General features: G+C 35.6%; 2 protein-coding genes across 2 annotated transcripts; one reads left to right on the top strand and one right to left on the bottom strand.

Annotated features, from left to right (window-relative positions):
• The first annotated feature begins 669 nt into the window (after positions 1-669).
• LOC121789493 ((E,E)-geranyllinalool synthase-like) lies at positions 670-4428 on the top strand. The gene is made up of 12 exons (XM_042187939.1): positions 670-1037; positions 1115-1307; positions 1423-1655; positions 1785-1908; positions 2009-2118; positions 2208-2434; positions 2528-2643; positions 2723-2821; positions 2899-3114; positions 3248-3377; positions 3488-3721; positions 3802-4428. The coding sequence occupies exons 1-12, from the start codon at positions 713-715 to the stop codon at positions 4306-4308; spliced, it is 2514 nt and encodes an 837-aa protein (XP_042043873.1). The 5' UTR covers positions 670-712; the 3' UTR covers positions 4309-4428.
• A 15504-nt stretch (positions 4429-19932) lies between these two features.
• On the bottom strand, positions 19933-22826 carry LOC121789496 (serine carboxypeptidase-like 31). The gene is given in 11 exon segments (XM_042187944.1): positions 19933-20237; positions 20313-20418; positions 20505-20600; positions 20821-20951; positions 21027-21305; positions 21381-21466; positions 21540-21632; positions 21718-21813; positions 21959-22052; positions 22054-22067; positions 22496-22826. Coding segments are annotated over 11 exon segments (1434 nt in total). The 5' UTR covers positions 22782-22826; the 3' UTR covers positions 19933-20084.
• Between the last annotated feature and the right edge of the window lie 656 nt (positions 22827-23482).

The raw sequence follows: 23482 nt of genomic DNA, 5'->3' as shown, positions 1-23482 counted from the left end.
CCCTGGGTGCCCGGCGTCGACGAACCGGAACCACCCAATGTGTTGTACATGCTCCCCCAGTCGCCGAACGCATTGAGATCCCACGCGCCGGAGCCGCCACCGCCGGAGTTTCCGTCGCCGGACATTTGTGATGAGATGTTAGATGAAAATTGGAGAGGAAATGGACATTATTTGGGGAGAGAAGATGTGTAGTTGTGTGTGAAATGAGAATAAATTAGGAGTATTTATAGAGTACAAAAAATTAAAAAAACAATAATAAAATAAAAATGGCTAATTAAACGGCAATTTTACCGTTTACAATTTATATTTTTTTTAAATTCGAATTATTTTAAAAAAATGATTTATTGCGTCAGCGTGACGATGCCCACTCGCGGGCCGACGAGTGGGCGTCAAGCATGGCGCCTCGACGCGTGGCGAGGCGGCTCGTCACTCGTCATGCCGTGACGGGACGCGGGACGGGATCGGGACGGGCTGGGGACGAGACGGGGCGCCGCAACGCATCGCGCCGCCGTCCCGTCCCCCGTGACGGAACGCAGGACACCCGCGTAAGGCGTTGCGGGTGCCCTTAGTTTGTTGTATCCAGGTTATTCAAAGAATGTCCCCATCACTAATTTAGTATAAATACATCCATCCATGGAATATATGTCATGTCCAAAGTAGTTGCACTAATTAAGGAAAAGTGAGAAACAAAACATTTCTGAAAATAATAATAATGGAGTCGTCACTGCTGTCAATCGAGTCCCTTGTTAATCAAGTGAAAAATGAAATATTTTGTAAGCTCCATAGCCATAGTGATGCATTTGTGTCCCCCTCAGCCTATGACACTGCTTGGCTTGCCATGATTCCCCACCAAAATAATCACAAAATTCCCATGTTTTCCAACTGCCTGAATTGGATAATCCAAAACCAAAAAGAAGGTGGGTTTTGGGGAGAAACCAATGAAGAAGGAATTCCCACCATTGATGCTCTCCCCTCTACTCTTGCTTGCTTGATTGCTCTCAAAATGTGGGACCCTGCCCATCCAAATATTGAATCAGGTATTATTATATTTCATTCATATATACTGATATAGTTAGTTAATTAGTTTGTGACACTTTTATATGTATCCATGCAGGGCTGCGGTTTATTGAGTCGAAGGCGGAGATACTTCTCAAGATAAACTATCAGAACTTGCCGCGGTGGTTCGTGCTGACTTTTCCGGCTATGGTTGAGCTGGCAGAGGCCCACGCGCTTCCTCTTGTTTTCCCTCACGGATTAGTCACAGCTATAGCTCACATTTTCGTCCGGCGTCAACATATTCTTGAAACGTAATTACAAAATGCATAATTTTCATTATTAACATGTTCTCAACATGAAATGCAAGCTAGCTAATTAAGCCCAAGCTAAGTCTTGACTAAAACTAAAAAATGGGTGGAATTGCAGGGAAGAGCTAGTTGGAGACGAGGAACGGCGTTGCTTTCCGCCACTCCTTTCATACTTGGAGACATTCCCATCTACTTACCATTTTGATCACAAAGAAACGGTGAAGCGATACTTGAGCAGCGAAGGATCGCTGTTTCAGTCGCCGGCGGCCACTGCTCAAGCCTTTATGTCCACCCAGAATATGGATTGTCTTAAATATCTGCAATCACTCCTTCATAAATTTCCAAGTGGAGGTAGTTTACTTAGTCTAATAATAATCTTGTACTACATATAATAAATAATCTACCCCTTCTGCTGGCTCAGTAATATGTTCATAATAAATAATCTTGAGTAAATTAAAAAGAGAATTAATGACATTGCAGTACCTGCAATATATCCTATGGATGGAGACTTGATAAAACTGTCCTTGGTGGACCACGTGCAAAGACTTGGCCTAGCTCCACATTTTCATCAAGATATTGAACTGCTTCTTGCTCAAATCTATAGGTAATAATCCTATTTCTAACTACCATCTTGGCTAATGAACCGCAACATCATAGTCGATGATAAATTAACTAAATCATCGTATTGATTTGCGTTTGTTCAGGAGTCAGCAGAATAATAAACCAAATCCGAACAGCAGTTTCCCCTTGAAATTATTCAAAGATGCAATGGCTTTCCGGCTTCTCCGGATGCATGGACACGACGTTAATCCAGGTACTTTATCTTAATTTATCAGCACTTGAATTTCAATTAGTTTATGTTTAGTATTAATTATTTCATATTAATACAATGTTTGTAAGCAGAGAGCTTCTGCTGGTTTGTGAATCAACCAGAAACAATGGAGTATATGGAACAAAACAGCCAACACTTCATCACCGCGATGTACAGTGTTTACAGAGCTACAGATTTAGCATATCCAGGAGAGCACCAATTAGATGAAGCAAGAAAGTTTGCTACTAAATTGCTCCAAAATTCTAAGACCAGGCATAGAGATTATAACTTGTTAATTTCAAAAGGCCTGCAAAATATGGTACATATATATATATATATACATAAACACACAGTCAATTCATTTTATACTTTGTAGCATCATCTCATCTCCTTCGATTATTCATCTGAGTAGATCAAGTATGAGGTGGATGTTCCATGGACTGCTCGTCTTGATCGTCTCTATCATAGGAAGTGGATTGAGGAAAACAAAAGCAGCCCTTTATGGATTGGGAAGGCCTCTTTCTACAGGTATCTATTTTCATCACTCATAAATTGTTAGTTACTTATAAGTTATAGTAATAATGCTACCTACTTTGATAATAAACAGGTTGTCCTGCCTTGAGAACACCAAGTTGAGGCAGCTGGCTGTTGAAAATTTTGAATTTATGCAGTCAATATACATGCGTGAATTAGAGGAGCTTAAAGGGTTAGTCCTATTCATGAGATTAATCCTTTCAATTTGACAATTATTAATGAGAAACATATGCTTGAATATATATTTAGGTGGGCGAAGAAATGGAGGCTTAGTGAGATGGGATTTGGAAGGGAGAAGACAGTTTATACCTATTTTGCAATTGCTTCTTGCTCTCTCTTTCCTCACAATTCAGTCATGAGGATGATTATTGCAAAGGCTGCCATAATTGTGACAGTCGCTGATGACTTTTATGACATGGAAGGTTCCTTGCCTGACTTGGAAATTTTGACTGATGCAGTTCAAAGGTATATCTCTATCGAATTGCACTCAATAACCATATTTGAGCATCAGCATCGCAAGTTCTCTGCACACACACCATGTGCACGCACTCTGTACTCATGAATTGCGTGAGAATAAATACTTACATTTAACTTGTAGATGGGAGGGCAATGGATTAGGGGGCCATAGCAAGACGATCTTTGAGGCGGTAGATGAGTTTGTGAATGACTTCGTTACAATATGCGAGCCACAAGAAGGAAGCACGGTAGTGCCCAAGTTGCAACAACTTGTAAGTTTGGTGTAACACTAGATTTTAATTTACTTTCGAGTATATATTTTTATAGGGAAATGGTATGCTACATACCTTATATGAGCTGCTCTACTGTTTATATGTTGTAGTGGCGTGATTGCTTCATGTCGTGGATGGTGGAGAGAAGATGGAGTCTAACAGGGTACACACCATGCATGGATGAATACCTAGAAACCGGGATGCTGTCGATCGCAGCACACACAATAGCTCTTCCAGCCACCCCTAATTTCTTCAACCCAAATGCAAACCCTCTTCAATACCAAAACATCACCAAATTGCTCATGGCCATCGCACGTTTATCAAACGACATGCAGAGTTATCAAGTAATTATTCACATATATTACTAATTAATGGGATAATCTCTTTATTTCCTCCATTGAATAATTTTAATGAACATATGCAGAAAGAAGTGGTGGATGGAAAGATGAACATGGTGATGCTCCACTGGCAGCAAAATCCCGAGAGTGGCATCGAAGAATCAGTAGCGCATGTGAGAGAGATGCTGGAGCTGAAAAAGAAAGAATTGGTGCAGCTTGTGTTCTCAGACAGATTTGAACAAGAAATGAGTAAATCTTGCAAGCAAACACATTTATATTGCATGAAGGTGTTTGAGATGTTCTTCAACTCAGCCAATCTCTTTGACAGTGAAACTGCACTTATGCAAGATATAAACAAGTCCATCTACCTTCCCATTACTCATCGCAAACCCTTCCCATTTACCGCTCCTAGTGCTGTTCCCTCGCTTAAAAACAACGACAAGTCCAAGGTTTCCGCTCGCGTCCACACCCTCTACACCTCAAAGTCACCACTACACACCACCAATTATATCAAACTTGCACCCTCACCAAAACTACTACACCTTCCCATAAGATGTAATATGCGTCTCACCGGCATCCCGTTGCCACTATAATGATCTTCTACATTTCCTTTGTATGTCATCGTGAATGAGTTTGGTATTTGGGGACGAATATCAAATGTATGTGTAGTTACTATTATTGTTTAGCCACTATCTTTTACTTTCATGTCAAAAGTCTCCAAGAGTTGGCTGGCTTGTATACATAATGTTTATCATCTTATGGTCGTACTATGTTTTTATATTATGTACAGTAATGTTTCAATAGTGTCTTTATGGCCTAATTAAAACTTTAATCACGATTACTCTTACAACAGATGTATAATTGATGTTTGATTCACCATTCAAGTTTTGCCGTGTATATACAACTATATTAGTCTAATAAATCATGACAACCCTTCGAAAGAATAAAAGAAATTATATTTGTCTAATAAATCGTGATGACCCTGGAAAAGAATAAAAGAAAAGCATGATGAGCCCATTAAAAATTTGCCACTACAGCAACCTCCACCATATGTTTCTCTGTAACTATCCACTAACTAAAAAAGAGTCACTTGAGAATTCTCCATGTCTTAGTATTTCCTCCGTTCCATAATAGGAGAGTTATTTTAGCATTTTGGTACTTTTCATAGTAGTAAAGTGTTTTTTTTAGTAAAGTCAATATATTTATTATCATTTAGTTTACTTTATCTTACTTTATTCTCTCTTCATCTCTCCACCTTTTTTCATTTCCTACTTTATTGTTTTTTACTTAACTCACTTAACACAATTTTTTAAAATCGTGTGCCGAAAAGAAATGCCTCCACTACCGCGGAACGAAGAGAGTATTAAACACCGTATGCAAAATCGAACATCTTATCAGCAGTGGGAAATCCAGACCACGAAAATGAAGGGGGTGAAATTTAGTACCAGTTAATGAAAAAAGAAATGACTTAACTACATGAACCATAAAAGAAGAATGCGTGTCAACTCCAGGCGACGTCGGAGATATTCTGTCAAGTTGTACTGAATACCCAATGCCGGCAAAAAGAAATTAACCTTGTTTGTTGACACATATTTTTTACTTCCTTTTTAATTTTTTGAATTAGAAAGATGCTCGATTTCTGTTTCACACAAAAGAGAGAAAATATCTTTTACTATCTACAATTCGACCAGACAAAAGAGTTCATTTGTCGGATATTATTGCAGTACGTATATGAGAAACTTTTTCTTTTACTAATGAATTTAAAAATGTAATTTCACTATAATTTGAGTATTCTTTCCTTCACACATTTTTTTCTCTGTCTTATCTCTTCTTCATAACATTATATGTTAAGCTACTTGTGCAATCTCAACATTATCCTAGAGAAAGATCAAAAAAGTTTCATTTCTCTTTTCAAACTTCAATATACTAATTGAAGAGGTTTTATCAATCTAAAGTACTAGTGTGTCACATTCTAGCTTTTCAAACTTCAATACTGTGTCGGACGAAGAAAATTTTTCTAGTAGGGGTTGTATTTAGAGGTGAGCAAAACAATCGAAAATCGATATTTGATCTGGATCAAACCAAATGGAAATTAAAATTCAGTTTGTTTTTTTTTTAATTTTTCGATTCAGGTTTAAACTTTTGGCTAATTCAATTTTTTTGGTTCGTTCGGATATTAAAAAATTGAAAAACTAGAAAAAACTGATTGTTTTTATAAAAAATAGTATTATAAAAATAATACTATATTATACCTAAAACAAATTCTATTTATGTTGATTTATATATGAAAAAAATTATGTAAAAAATTACAATCACATTAGTATAAAAATACATAAATATTTTATATCTTAATTTTTCCATAATTAAATGAGAAAGAAAAAAAGAAGATAAAAGTGAAATTACCTACTCCATTAGTTAAAATAAAATATTTCTCGTCCTGTCTGGCCTAGGGGTGGGAAATTATACCGAAATACCGTACCGAAAATATAGATTTTTCAGTATACCGCAATTTCCGGTACGGTATGATACCGTACCGCAGTGTTTCGGTACAGTAACAGTATCAATTTTTCTATACTGCGGTATACCGAATCCACGGTATACATGTATACCGATAGATTATTATTATTATTATATATATATATATATATATATATAGGGAGATGATCAAAATAAGTATGTGTTTAAATCCAGAAATGCAGACCAAATCTTGGCCCTAGGATTAGATGATCTAATGGTCAATAATTAACCAAAAACACGGAAGGTCATAATTAAACAATTTTAGGTCATATTATAATATTTGGGTTTAATGTCATGCTAAGATCGTTTTAGGTCATGCTTTGTTAGCATGACCTAAAAATTACCTAATTATGACCTAAAAGTGACCTAATTATGATATTGTTCTGCGTTTCTGTATTTAAATCTAGTTTTGCATAGATCAAAACCCTATATATATATATATATATATATATATATATATATATATATTATATTAAAAAAATTTAAAAATAGAATTCTCTAAAATTAAAAAAAATTAAAATGTAATATTTGGATATATATTATATTAAATTTTAAAAAAAATGTATATATATATATATATATATATTATTAAATAAAATTTTTAAAAAATTAAATGTAATATATATATATATATATATATATATATATATAGGGGGAGCGTTATTCTCCTTTTCACATCTTAGATCCTTTTTCCTTCTTAATATTACGCGTTAGATCTAAGGCATCAACGGATCAGATTGATTCTATAAAACTGGTTCCGTGTTGCATTATAGAAGGTGGTTGTATGCATTACAGGGTTATTATTGACATTAGACGGAAAAGTAACTGCCACATTTTGGTATCTGCGAATAATGCACCACATGGTCACGAGTAATGCATATAATTGGCTATATAATGCACAATATGTGAACTGCAATGCATACGAATAAGATGTACCATCTTATGATGTTTGGACACACGTTTCTTGTTTCCCCTAAGGGTTTAATAAGCTTAGGGGCTAGGGTATAGTACGTAGACACGTATGTAATCTTCACATGGTAACGAGTAATGGATATAATTGACTATATAATGCACAATTTGTGAACTGCAATGCATACGAACAAGATGTGCTGTGTTATGATGTTTGACACACGTTTCTTGTTTCCCCTAAGGGTTTAATAAGCTTAGGGGCTAGGGTATAGTACGTACGCATTAATAACAAATTATAAAACGATACGAATAATTCACCAAATTGTCACGAGTAATGGATGTTATTAACTATATAATGCACAATATGTGAACTGCAATGCATACGAATAAGATGTACCATGTTATGATGTTTGACACACGTTTCTTGTTTCCCCTAAGGGTTTAATAAGCTTAGGGGCTAGGGTATAGTACGTAGACATTACTAACAAATTGTTGTTATTGGAATATACGTATGTGCATTATTTGGTTTAGGTAGTGCATTATGTAGCTCTTAATTGTCATTATCTCAGTATATTATGCATTATTAGAGGTATTGTGTATATGGGTTAATCAACGTATTGAAGATTACATACGTGCATTTAGTAATGTCTACGTACTATACCCTAGCCCCTAAGCTTATTAAACCCTTAGGGGAAACAAGAAACGTGTGTCAAACATCATAACATGGTACATCTTATTCGTATGCATTGCAGTTCACATATTGTGCATTATATAGTTAATAACATCCATTACTCGTGACAATTTGGTGAATTATTCGTATCGTTTTATAATTTGTTATTAATGCGTACGTACTATACCCTAGCCCCTAAGCGTATTAAACCCTTAGGGGAAACAAGAAACGTGTGTCAAACATCATAACACAGCACATCTTGTTCGTATGCATTGCAGTTCACAAATTGTGCATTATATAGTCAAATATATCCATTACTCGTTACCATGTGAAGATTACATGCATGTCTACGTACTATACCCTAGCCCCTAAGCTTATTAAACCCTTAGGGGAAACAAGAAACGTGTGTCAAACATCATAACACAACACATCTTGTTCGTATGCATTGCAGTTTACATATTGTGCATTATATAGGCAATTATATGCATTACTCGTGACCATGTGGTGCATTATTCGTAGCGGTTTCCAGCCATTATTAGATTACTATTGTACCCTCATAATGCACAAAATAGGACAAATAATGCAACACGGGATTAATTACCCAATGTTGATCTTGACCGTCCATTTCTCTAATCTAATGGCTGATATTAAGAAGGAAAAATGAGGAAATATAGGAAAAGGAAATGAAGGTCATGATCTATGGCAAGTGCCCCTTAAACCAATAACTAGAGAACAAATCATAGCCACAAGATCAAAAAAATCAAGGGCTAGTATTAATACATATAATTTTTGAATTTAAGGAGAAATTAATTCCCTCTATCACAAATTTACTTCACAATAACAAGGCGGGGTATAATGGTCATTGCACAGAAAAATTAGTGATGCTGAGCGATGGGAATGGGGATTTCACTTGGGCGATTGGGTGCGAGCTGGATCTGAGCGAAAACCGGTAGGATTGGGGGTGAGGTCGAGGAGGTATGCGATGCTGGTCGAAAACGGCATCGTTAAGCTGTTGAATTTGGAGGAGGGTGGTGCCTTCAATGTAAGCAGCGCCGAGGACTTGCTCAAAGCCATTTGATTGATTTTCTTTTTTAATAATGAGGAAATGTTCTAGTTTTGAATTTTGACTCTTCCACTTCTTTGATTGCTATACGATCATGGAATTTATTTTGGTTGCTAATAATGATAATGCCTTGTCAAATTCGAATATGTTTGTTTGTGTGAGTACAGAAGGAGATAATCTGGTGAGTACAGAAGCAAACAGAATGAAAGGAGGGAAGAATAAGAAGTCGAGGTTTTGTTGCTTAAATTTCGATTCTTGATAGCTAGTGAACTACTGCAGGAGTTACGAAAACTCGAGCTCTTATAGGTTTATGTACATTATTGGCTTTCGATTTTTTTCTGCAACTACAGTATTTGGCAGTTTCATTCAAGATTGTGTAATTTTATGTTTAGTTTAGTTTTAAAATCCTAACCTCAGTACGCAGGCAGAAGATAAATAAAGAGCACTTTTTTTTGTCTATTATCTATGTAATGTAATGGATTTATTTTAATTATCATTTTCGCTTTGCCAATATATTGTGTAATATCATCACTCTTGTTTACAAAACAAGAGTGAAGTAAAATCATGCTAAGAGTGATGTGATTTGTAAACAAGAGTGAAGTAAAATCATGCTAAGAGTGATGTGTTTTGTAAACAACAGTGAAGTAAAATCATGCTAAGAGTGACGTGTTTTGTAAACAAGAGTGAAGTAAAATCATGCTAAGAGTGATGTGTTATGTAAACAAGAGAGAAGTAAAATCATGCTAAGAGTGATGTGTTTTGTAAACAAGAGTGATGTGTTTTGTAAACAAGAGTGAAGTAAAATCATAATAAGAGTGATGTGTTTTGTAAACAAGAGTGAAGTAAAATCATGCTAAGAGTGATGTGTTTTGTAAACAAGAGTGAAGTAAAATCATGCTAAGAGTGATGTGTTTTGTAAACAAGAGTGAAGTAAAATCATGCTAAGAGTGATGTGTTTTGTAAACACGAGTGAAGTAAAATCATGCTAAGAGTGATGTGTTTTGTAAACAAGAGTGAAGTAAAATCATGCTAAGAGTGATGTGTTTTGTAAACAAGAGTGAAGTAAAATCATGCTAAGAGTGATGTGTTTTGTAAACAAGAGTGAAGTAAAATCATGCTAAGAGTGATGTGTTTTGTAAACACGAGTGAAGTAAAATCATGCTAAGAGTGATGTGTTTTGTAAACAAGAGTGAAGTAAAATCATGCTAAGAGTGATGTGTTTTGTAAATAAGAGTGAAGTAAATCATGCTAAGAGTGATGTGTTTTGTAAACAACAGTGAAGTAAAATCATGCTAAGAGTGATGTGTTTTGTAAACAAGAGTGAAGTAAAATCATACTAAGAGTGATGTGTTTTGTAAACAACAGTGAAGTAAAATCATGCTAATAGTGATGTATTAATATACATTTATTCTTCTTTATCTTATTGTGACATTTCATCAAACACATATTATGCTCATATTAATATACATCTATTCTTCATTATAGGCTTCTTTATCTTATAATGAATCTAACCAAAAGATTTACAGAAAACAAAAAAACAATAACAAAATTTACAGATAATCAAAAACAATTTCACGAAAAACATATTAGAAATCCATTGAAATTTTCCAACAGCTGCAACGATCACCAGAAACTTCTCCTCCATCACCGGCGGCTCCGCCTTAGAAGCTCCGTCGGCCTCGAGGTCCCTCTCGGCGTCTTCGGAGAGCTTCCAGTAGGAGCATGATCGTGATGGACTTTACACAATGGGTTCGCAATTCTAGCAGCTTTGGGATGATCGGTCATATTCAATTGAAGGCGTGAAATCTGTTAACCATAGACTCTGATCAATTTAAAAATTGGAGGCTGATCGTAATTTGAGGTAGAGTCGATCTCAATTTGATATTGAATATATATCAGAATTGATCGCAGGTTGAACAAATTAGAATTGATCGCGATTCATATGAAAATTTGACGTAGAAAGGATCGCAATTTGAGTGAAATCGAATGCAAAATTGGTTGTTAGTTGAAAAAAATCAGAATCAATCACAATATGAGGAAGAATTCATCATGAAATATGGGATGAAGTTGATCGTGAAATTTGGAATGATATCACAAATAAATCTGGAATATCATATGGAAATCACGATCCATATGAAAATATGGGATAAATTATTATTTCCAAAAATGCCCTTGTTCACTTATTTCTTTATTAAATATGAACGTTTAATTCAACATTTAAATTAATATGGATTACTATGATGTGTGGTTGAGATTTGTTCTCTAGTTATACACTTAAAATTAGTTATATCTTGATCACTCCCCTATATATATATATTACATTTATAAATATTTTGGATACAATAGGTTTTTTTCGGTTATACCGTTACCATACCGCATACCGTTATTACGGTATGGTAACGGTATCAAAAATTATCATAATGAATTTCTGGTATACCGGAAATTCGGTATGGTATCGGTATGGAATTTTGACATATCGTAATTTCTGGTACGGTATGCGGTATGGCACGGTCGGTATGGTATACCGTACCGACCCACCCCTAGTCTGGCCAAATATATATACTCCGTGAAAACAAGAGTGGAACAAATCTCTATACACATAATATTACAGGGGAACACTTACAGATATAACATCCTACACGTAGGGATCAGATCACTCAGGTTAACTAATTATCGGGACCTCTTTTTGTTATTGAATCAACACCGAGATGGTTAATCTCAGTAAAGAACAAGTCAATTACAAGATATTTGTTACAACTAGAATCGTATGCTACGAGTACAAGATTACAGTAAATCCTAACCTATATAGGATCTGGAACCGATCGAATATCTCGAGCTATACACTGTGAATCTCCTGCACACTGAATACACAAGTTAGTAACACAATATCCAAGATCCTTGCGGATCTAAACTGCAAATGAAAGACAAGAACAAAATAGGACAGAAGATTTAGAATATGGCTCAGGTCGCACACACGACTGCACAGGGCCAAGGACCTCCTCAATCTTCTCCAACAAATCACAAGGGAGCACAGTGAAACAATCGAACCCCAAAACCTAGGGTTTCCGATTACTACAACACAGTAGCCACCTCACACATCAAATGTCTCACACCACAGCCACAAGGCTTCAAGAACACACAAATCCCATGGATCTAAGAAATCAACCGAAGATCTTCCACCAAACAGCCAGAATCGAACTCAACCGTTCGAAACCAAAGAGATCTCCTAATCAACCCAGGAGTTGAGAGATGCACACTCGATTCTCACTAAAACAGAGAAGGAGTCACCGGAGAAGAAAGATTGGAAACCATTTCAGAGAGAGAGAGAGAGAGAGAGAGAAAGTTCTAGAGAGAAGCCGGAGAGAAAGCATGTAGAGAGAGAGGCAAGTGAACAGACTGAGGAGTCAAGGAGGCGCAGGGAGTGTATAACTGAGCAAACAAACACACCCTAGATCCAACGGCTCATCGTCATGATCCGCGTGAGGTGGCATACGTGGCAGCCATCGGAGCGTCCATTTAAATATTGGGTCAAATCCGGATTGGGTCACCAATAAACATAAATTGGCCATCAATTAAAACCAGCCCACCTGAATTAAATAGCAAGCTCAAATTGAAGTCCACAATTATTTCACACTACATATACAAGCCATTAGATGTAGAGACTAACTACCTATACAAGCCATTAGATGTAGAGACGTGTGGTGGTGATTTCATCAACTGGGATTGCATTTGAGAGTCTTTTCGTTGCATAGACGGGTAGGGTAATTCAGTCAGTTCATAAAAGATAATTACTCATCCGAAACAGAATGTGCGTGATTTCAGTTCATACACCGTCTCACTTCTCACCTTCAATTCATTTTCAATCTTTCAACTCTCTCTCCAATTCATCCAAAAACGTCTTCTCACTACGGAAATGTGACAGAATGGGCGAATGTGACATGACTTTTTAGCTATATTTTTAAATAGAGTAAAGGCCAAAATTGGTCCTGAACATATAGCCATTTTACGATTTGGTCCTAAACATTATCTTTTGGATTTTTTGGTCCTGCACATATGGACATTTGATCATTTTGGTCCTGCACATATGGAAATTTGATCATTTTGGTCATCCGTCAGCATTTTCGTTAAAAACTAACGGTCAACATTATCTTTTGGATTTTTTGGTCCTGCACATATGGATATTTGATCATTTTGGTCCTGCACATATGGAATTTTGATCATTTTGGTCCTCCGTCAACATTTTCGTTAAAAACTAACGGTCAACGGCCGATTTTTGACTAAAACAATGGGCTGGGTCGGGTCGTGTTTGGGTCGGGTTTGGGTTACACGTTAAGAAAAAAAATAATTATTTTTTATTAATTAAAAAATTATAAAACTTTAATTTTTAGTTATTTTTGTTGATTAAAAATATTATAACGACTAAAACATGATGTTATTATACGATTTAAACATGATATTACACGATAAAATAAAAAATTACCAAATTAAAATAATCATTTTTTAATCAAAACAATAAAATTAAAGTATACTAATATTAAATCTATATAATAAAATTAAATAATTAAAAAATTATTTTTAATAAAATCTAAGCATAATATTTTCTTCAAATTCATGAAAAAATTAATTAAAAAATACGATACTTTAATTTTATTAATTAAAAAATATTAATTAATTTTTTAAGAATATTATGCTTAGATTTTAAGAAAATATCATTTTTTTCTTAACGTGTAACCCAAACCCGACCCAAACACGACCCGACCCAACCCATTGTTTTAGTCAAAAATCGGCCGTTGACCGTTAGTTTTTAACGAAAATATTGACGGATGACCAAAATGATCAAAATTCCATATGTGCATGACCAAAATGATCAAATGTCCATATGTGCAGGACCAAAAAATCCAAAAGATAATGTTGACCGTTAGTTTTTAACGGAAATATTGACGGAGGACCAAAATGATCAAATGTCCATATGTGCAGGACCAAAAAATCCAAAAGATAATGTTTAGGACCAAAATCGTAAAATGGCTATATGTTCAGGACCAATTTTGGCCTTTACTCTTTTAAATACTAGCATGTTTTACACCTTTTAAAAATAGATTTACACAAAAAATGTTCGAACGACGTGATTTTTTTCAGGTAGCAAATTAGATCTTATGATAAACTTTAAACCATTTTCATTAAAGATTACTACTAGTGATATTCGGTGGATTTATTGCCTTTTTTCAATGAATTCCTGGTCCTAGATTCGATTTCCATAGCAGGAAATTGGCAACTTAGCTTCTTCTGTATTATTATTGGGCCATCAATGTCAACATTGTTTTACGACTATCATTTATTTTTTTTAATTTCATTTTACTTTCATGAGTGGGAATCAATTGGTGCTCTTCTCAACACGGAATTTTTACCACTAAGCTACAGAGCGAATTTATGTTCGTAGGAGAGACGCATGAGTGTCATGCGTTTTACCCTAAGACGCATGTCCCTCATGCGTCTTTCAATTAAAAAAAAAAAAAATTAAAAGACGCATTATGCTCATGCGTCTTACCCTAAAACGCATCACGGTCATGCGTTTCATTAACGAGTGACGCATGAGGGTCATTCGTCTCTGCGAAAGCCGGAATTTAAAAAAAAACAAGTACACTTATGGAATGTAAAAAAATACCCTAGAAAAAAAAAATTAACCTGGCGTTTTTGCGAACTGAACTCGAATAACAACCAACCAGCGACATCTGATTTACTCTGCGGGCTACAAACAAGCAATTTCGAACCCCCAGAGGCCGATGCCGGAGAAACATCAAGAAATGGTAAATTCCAACCTTTATTGTTCGTCGTTCGTGTTTTTTAAATTTTTAGTTGCTGTCAATAAGTAATATGTAGATTTTAGGGTTTATTCAATTTGTGTGTTTTTGTTCTGGGGATTTTAGGGTTTATTTGTTCGTCGGCCGAATCGCCAGAACCTTAATTCCGTATGGATTTGGCTTCCATTGTTGGAGATTTCAGATGATTGCTTATTTTGCCGCTTAATTATGTATTATTCTTGCATTATTTGTGGGATTATCCGAGTATAGTTTTCGAAATTGTGTCTTGTAAACGGTGTGTTGCATCTGGTTCTTGATGGTGATTATTATGTTGCTTAATTTCTCCTTTATCCTTCTTAATATGTGTAAACTATATCAATGTTGTCGACGATGCATAATTATCTAAATAATTGTGTGCTTAATTTGACCTCGAACATTGTTAATATGATTAAACTGTTGCTTATTGAAATTTTTTGGAATGTGCTAAATTTGTTTTGGAATGTGCTAAATTTGTTTCAAATTTGCTGGTGTGTGTATTGGGCATCTGTAGTCGGGATAGTATTTGATGGTGCTTATTATGTTGCTTAATTTGTCCTTTGGTGTGCTTAATATGTGTAAACTATAGCAATGTGGCCAACGATGCATAATTATCCGATTAATCGTATGCTTAATTTGACCTCGAACATGCTTAATATCGTTAAATTGTTGCGTATTGCACTTTTTTGGATATCACTAGTTTTGCTTAATTTGTTTCAGAATGTGTTTAATTTGTGTCAAATTTTGCCAAAAACTTGATTAATCTTATTCGATCAACAGTTATTAAGCGACATAGACGAGGGGAGAAACATGATGATGCGACAAATAAACCCGAGGGGAAGAAATCAAAATAGGGAGAAGGAAATAACATTATTACAATTCAATGTCGTTGTAATAGTGATACGTTATTTTGCATATATTTTCTTTAACAAAATAAAAAAAATTGCATTAGTACTGCAATTGGATAACATGAAGATGCAACATTATGTCAATGAATTGTATTTGCACCAGGGATGTACTGCTTACCTTTTGGTTTCTTATAAGCTTCTGACATTTTCAATACAATTGTTGCGAAAAAATTAATACTATGCAATTATTAAGCCATAATTAGTTATTTTTGAAGAAATCTAATGGCATAAAATGGAAGGATGTTGTAATCTAATAATTAGTTATTTTTGAAGTGCTCCCCTAATATTATATTAGCATTATTTAATATTTTGTCTTTTAGTTAGTCTTATTCTCCAAATACGTCTTCTTCTTTCCTAAATAAGAGAGTAGCCATTGTTACTCTTCTTTGAAGTTTAAATTCAGCCCTTTTTCACATTCAACTTCTAGTTATTTATTTACTCTGTAACAACATTAGTTTGGGAAGGGCTACATGTATTTCGATTCGAAATTTTTGAAAAAAATTAAAGTAGAAAATTTTATAAAAAAAATGAATTGGGGAGGGCTTAAAAGTACTAGTATGTCACATTCTGGCTTTTCAAACTTCAATATCCACTAATTCAAGACGTTTTTATCAATTTAAATTCTAAAGTACTATATGTCACATTCTGGTATCGAAAATATATTCATGAAGTTCATTACACCTCATTTTCAATTTTTCATCATTTATAAAGGTAGCCATATCAACAAGGGCGGACACATGAGGGTAGGGCTTTAGCCCCTAATGAATTTCTATTTTTAATTTTTTCTTTTATAAAGTTTTATAATTTTTTTATAATTTATACATATAATTATATTAAAGCCATTGTTAGTAATTTAAATCACATAGAAAATTGTTTTCAAATAATATTTTGAAAATATAGCCCTAATTAATACTCATTTCTGAGTCTGCCCCGGCATATCAATACAACAAAAATAAATACCACAAGAACTAGTGAACAACAGTTGTTAACTTGTCAAGTCTGCCCCTGCATATCAATACAACAAAAATAAATACCACAAGAACTAGTGAACAACGGTTGTTAACTTGTCAAATCTTCAAACGAAACCATAGGGCCCAAAACTGCACCATTCACATGCACCAAATTTAACTATTCATTTCATCTTTTGTGTGATTGATAGGATATAATTCCTCTCAGTTAGAGCACTCAAGCCAACTACGACGGACAAATCCAAGTGTAGGTGCTAGGGTTTCGAAAACTATAACGTATATATGCATGAAAATAGGAAGGAAAATATAAATAAAATATTACTCCATATTTGAAGGAATAATCCTTGTACTAGGCCGGCCTGCTTTGGACGTCCGTACTCCTTGTTCTTGGGCTATTGGGGTCGGTTGCTACTTTTAGGCCGAGTGAAGGCCGGAATCCCTTATATGCACCGCCCGTTGAAAATGACGAAAATGACATGAACTATTACTATAAAGGACCACACAGAGCAGACATATGTAAACAGATGGGGAACCAGCTAGAGGTGTAAACAAAATTTGAGGAGTACTACGGTAAATGGTGTTCACATTAACAAACACAAACTCATCCTGTATTCGACCACTGCAAACATAAGCAATGAGGTAACGCAATTACAGACACAACGTTAAACCCAAAGCATGATATACAATAAGATTATTGGATTGTTGCAAGGAAAAGCAAAGAGTAATGAATATGGATAATTTATAAGAAAAATAAAAATAAAAAATTAATTCAAGGACTTGCACACGAATTTTTCTTGCCATAACAGTTCAATACTCTATTGGTTTTAATGTCTAAACTGGACTCGAGAATTATAAAACCTTGTATAAAAGCCTATGAATCAACCGATGGACCCACAAATGGTGTCTCTGTGTCACTACATATTTTATCTATCAACCAAAAATATAAACTACAATGTCATGGACTGTTAAGAAATACTAGTATTTCCATGATCAGTTGCGTCTTGTTGTTGACTAAATTTAGCATAATTAATCAGTTGCGTCTACGACCTACATGTTTCGAAACCTTTCCAACGAGCTAAGCTATTCAATGTTTCTTGGTAGTGTAGTCTATAATTGTTTAGGTTAATCCTACAATTTTCGTACTAGATATTTGGAAACGTTCGAAACGTTCACCACCAGTAATTCAACTCTATTAGTTTGTTGTATCCAGGTTATTCAAACAATGCCCCCATCACTATTTTAGTATAAATACATCCATCCATGGAATATATGCCATGTCCAAAGTAGTTGCACTAATTAAGGAAAAGTGAGAAACAAAACATTTCTGAAAATAATAATAATGGAGTCGTCACTGCTGTCAATCGAGTCCCTTGTTAATCAAGTGAAAAATGAAATATTTTGTAAGCTCCATAGCCATAGTGATGCATTTGTGTCCCCCTCAGCCTATGACACTGCTTGGCTTGCCATGATTCCCCACCAAAATAATCACAAAATTCCCATGTTTTCCAACTGCCTGAATTGGATAATCCAAAACCAAAAAGAAGGTGGGTTTTGGGGAGAAACCAATGAAGAAGGAATTCCCACCATTGATGCTCTCCCCTCTACTCTTGCTTGCTTGATTGCTCTCAAAATGTGGGACCCTGCCCATCCAAATATTGAATCTGGTATTATTATATTTCATTCATATACATTGAAGACTAAAGTCCAAAATTGGTCCCGTATATTTGTCTAAACAATATGTTTTGGTTCATATTTAATGGTTCCATAAAAAAATCAATGGTCCAAAAACTTTAGGCTAGATTGAATTAGTAAGTTAGTTTGAGACACTTTTTATGTACATGCAGGGCTGAGGTTCATTGAGTTGAAGGCGGAGATACTTCTCAAGATAAACTATCAGAACTTGCCGCGGTGGTTCGTGCTTGCTTTTCCGGCGATGATTGAGCTGGCGGAGGCGCACGCGCTTCCTCTTGTTTTCCCTCATGGATTAGTCACAGTCATAGCTCACATTTTTCTCATGCGCCAACATATTCTTGAAACGTACGTACGACTCTTGAAACGTACGTACGAAATATCTGCAATCACTCCTTCACAAATTTCCCAATGGAGGTACTTAATTTAATCTAATCTAACCACTTATTGCTAAGTAATATGTCCATAAAAAAATTCAGTAATTAAAAGAAAAGTAATGACATTGTAGTACCTGCAATATATCCTGTGGATGGAGACTTGATAAAACAGTCTTTGGTGTACCACGTTCAAGGACTAGGCCTAGCTTCCCATTTTCATCAAGATATTGAGCTGCTGCTTGCTCAAATTTATAGGTACTAATCCCGTTTCTAACTACCATCTTGGCTAATGAACCGCAACATCATAGTAGTAAATGATTAATTAACTAAATCGTCGTATTGATTTGCGTTCGTTCAGGAGTCAGCAGAATAACAAACCAATTCCGAATTGTTGCAACTTGTGTTCTCAGACAGATTTGATCAAGAATTGATGAGTAAATCTTGCAAGCAAACACATTTATATTGCATGAAGGTGTTTGAGATGTTCTTCAACTCAGCCAATCTCTTTGACAGTGAAACTGCACTTATGCAAGATATAAACAAGTCCATTTACCTTCCCATTACTCATCGCAAACCCTTCAACCCTAATGTCGTTCCCTCCCTCAAAAACAACGACAAGTCCAAGGTTGTCGATCCTAATGTTGTTCCCTCGCTCAAAAACAACGACAAGTCCAAGGTTTCCACTCGCGTCCACACCCTCTCCAACTCAAAGCCTCCACTACACACCACCAATTATATCAAACTTGCACCCTCACAGAAACTACTGCCCCTTCCCATAAGATGTAATATGCGTCTCACCGGCTTCGGGTTGCCACTTTAATGATCTTCTACACTTCATTTATATGCTATCATGAATAAGTTTGGTATTTGGGGACTAATATCAAATGTATGTGTAGTTCTAATAGTGTTTAGCCACTGTATTTTACTTTCATGTCAAAAGTTTCCAAGAGTGGTCTTGCTTTTATAGTTCATGCTTATTATCTTATGGTTGTATGTTTTTATATTATCTGTATACTATACAGATAATATTTCATTAGTAGCTTTATGGCCTAATTAAAACATCAATCATGATTAATCTATTCAACAGATGTATAATTGATTGATGTTTGATTCACCATTCAAGTTTTGCCGCGTATAGACAATAATATTGGTCTAGGACCCTTCAAAAGATTAAAAAAGAAAAGCATGATAAGCCAATAAATATGTCACTACAGCAACCTCCACTAATCTAAGTTGTGTTTTTTTATAACTGTCCACTAACTAGAAAAGAGTCACTCGAGAATTTGATAAGAAATATAGTACTACTATATAATAATTTGAGTAATGTAATTTTTGTAGTAGCAAAAATGCCAAGACTTGACCAATCTTTGCATCATGGAGTTTAATATATGGTGAATTATAATATATGATTGGATACATTAAGTAGAAAAATGCTCAATTCCATCTCTGAGAAGGTGGAGATTCTCCTGCAAGAAAGGAGGCAAAGAAAGCAAGGGATTCACTGGGTTTGAAGATGGGCACAGCATGTCCTGCTCCTCTAAATGTGGCGAATGTCAGTCCATAGTACTCTTGCACCCATCCACTAACCTACAAATCAAATCGAGATCACGCACAGCCATCGTCCTAAAGGTTTAATTGTTGGAAATAACAAACACCTCGTACCTGTTTCCCGTGGTACCAAGGTCGCCACGCCCTCTTGATCGCGAGTTCTAACGAGCTCAAACTGTATCTCGTCGACAGAACAGGAACTCTGCCATCCGTATCACCACTGACACCAAAACCAAATTCTCACTAACATTAACCATTCCAACAAAATCAGATGTTAACAAGAAGCATCTGTCTATATATCTATACCTGTACACCCATATCCGGAGGCCAGCAGCTATGAGCTTCTTGTATATCGGAATAACAGATTTCTTCGTGTCATACCAGTTATGAAACACCGTCATACTGCACAGTCGAACATCACGTCAGTGTCTAGAAACTAACTCTACCTGGCATGAAGACATCCTCAAACTCACAATTATCATGAGAAAAAGTGATATTTATTATACTATCCTCTAACTAGAAAAGTGACAACCAAGCTAAGAAATGTGATCTGTCCGCACATCCTCACTAGGAGTACACCTCAAATAAAAATAAAAATAAAAATAAAATAATTGAAGCTTACTTGCATAAGCTCCATTTCTTGAGACTGATTCCATCAGAGACATGGAGGGCCTTCTGAACCTGGGGTTGATTGTAGTAAAACTTGGCATAGTCATCCAAGCACGGGTCATAACCACCCATCATTCTCGGCATCTACACATGTAAGATCATTTTTTCGGCCTTCTATTTTCCATAGTTGAAACAAGAGAAAAAAATAATAGCACTTACCATCTTGGATGACCTCCTGGCTTTGAGCTGACTTGATAAACCAGATGAATTAGCTATGCACACTGATGTATAAAGGCTGTACATATCTATCTCATCATACTGGGTAAGCAGTTCATCCCAGCCAGCATAGCAATCGCTGTTGTTCAACGTGTCATCACTGTAAAAATCGCAGGACTTGATAATGGTCTTGTAGGTCTCATCCGAGACCACAGCATGGCTCCAGGCATAGTCCACCATGCCTCTCCAGTCCTCTGCATCGTGTGTCTCCGGATTGCCCAGCTACCAAGAGAAAAGGGAGTTCAACGTATTTTTCTTATATTTTGTGAATAATAGAAATTTCAAAGGATTAAATACCAGTATGCCTCTGAGATTAATGAATAAGGAAGAGGGATCTGTATTCTTGTCATGAATGATTTCAGCCAGCTCAGGAACATACTTCCCTGATCAAACACACACATGAGATCAGACCAAATTTTTACAGAGACGGGTGCTGGAAATCGAGCATAAGTATACCTGCATAGCTCTCTCCAGCTATATAAAATATTCGATGTTGATATGATGGGAACTTGAGGAACCAGTTGTGGAGGAAAGCATATGCATCATTTGCTGGAAAAAGTAGTCCAATAAAATTTGTTATACAGTCAGCCAAATGTGGACCAGATTTACAGTAAAATATAACAGTAAGGTTTACCTGTAAAGTCATCCCCCAGCCTATCATAATCACCACTAGTGTTTGTGTATGAAAAGCCCACACCAATTGGAGATTCCAGGAACAATAAGTTGGCTTCTGTACCATCAAACAGGATACATAAATAACTTTTCAATCCCTGTATATATTAACATGCTACAATATCCAGTTTGTTTTGCTTTAGATCTGATGAGAATATTTCTTCTTGCTATATAATGGAAAAAAAGAAAACGAAAAATCAAACCTTTGGTCCATGAGAAAGGATTTAATTTCAAGCCACGCCCATCGCTGTCCACAAAGAAAGGCCCAATTTCTTGTGTTGCTCCATATCCCACGGAAAGAACAACCGGGACCTAGAAGATATATAGAACCTGATATCAGCAGCAAATACGGTAGTAGAAAAAGGTAAAAATGAAATAACAAGGAACATACAACCACAACCTTGAACCATATAATTTAAAGGGAAGCAAAACTTATGTACGATGAATCCTCTGCCTTTAGAAATGGCATAGAACGGAAACTGCTTATGTCTTTTGTTTAGATAGATTTAAAGAAAAAATATGGTTAAAAGATTGATATTAGGTTGACAAGGACAGATGAAAATGTGCTTAGCGTTCATGCTTCTGCATCAAATGGATCATGCTACAAGCAAATAAAACAACTACGATACTTCTAGAAGACCTTGGCAGCCTCAAGATTTTATATAAGATTATAGCATACATATGTGTGATGCATGCTCGTTGAATTCTAAAACATTATGAGGCAATTTTAGCCCTCTTACCTCCGTTTAGCCACAGCACTAAAGGTTTTTCATCAGCCAGAGTTGTGGCTTCGTAAAACCAGTAGAAGAGTGCTCTTCCATTGTTTTCATTCACTGTGACATAGCCAGCATAATGTTTAAAATTTACACTAGGTTGGCCAGGAAGACTTGTTACAAGATCCTCAGTGGCTGCTGAAGAATTGAATTTTATTTCACTAGACCAGTGCCGATATCTGGCTTCGGCTAAAGGTTTCATAGAAACCAAACTCAGAGAGAGGACAAAGAGCACTTTTAGAGCGATATCCATTGAGATATCAACTACCAATCCAGAGATGGTTATGAGATAAAATATGCCAAACTGGCATGTTTATTTATACATAGAGGATTAAATGTGTTTAACAAACAATGAGAGTGGCCACATTGTCTTTAGTGAGATATTCTATGTGGCACACAGCATTTTTAATTCGTCAGCAATTACTTTATGGCCTCTCACATGAATTTAGGCAGGTTATTACATAGCTAAACTAGCACCAATTAGAGTGGAGCCTCCATTTACATTTGGGTTGTTGGATCAACTTCACGTGGATATATATATATCAAGATTAAACTACACATTTCCAAATTGTATTAGTCAATATTCTTCTAGAGTGCAATCTTGTTCTTCAACAGTCGTATTCAACTTCTCTAAACTTGCTTTAACTGAATATCGTGCATTCTTTTGTGTATTAATTTGACTGCCTACATGTGTAAAAGGTGTGGGTGTGTGGTTAATGTCTAGATGAAAAAGCATCCAAATAGTATTAGTATTTCATAACCATTAGTAGAAGGCATCACTAACGTGATGGCTGAAGTTCTTTCCCAAGCTCCCAAGTCCCTTAATTTCTAAATCATAAAATATTTCACTGATTGATGTTTCTAATAAGTTCGAACTAGATAAGATGACTAAGCCTGGAAGCATAGGAGCTACGACTAAACATGCATGAATCTGAAATAGTATGAGATTTTATT

This window comes from Salvia splendens, unplaced genomic scaffold (genome assembly GCF_004379255.2).
Source record: "Salvia splendens isolate huo1 unplaced genomic scaffold, SspV2 ctg253, whole genome shotgun sequence".
Lineage (NCBI taxonomy): Eukaryota > Viridiplantae > Streptophyta > Magnoliopsida > Lamiales > Lamiaceae > Salvia > Salvia splendens.
Note: the sequence above shows the minus strand (reverse complement) of the source record. Positions and strands in the feature narration are given on the sequence as shown.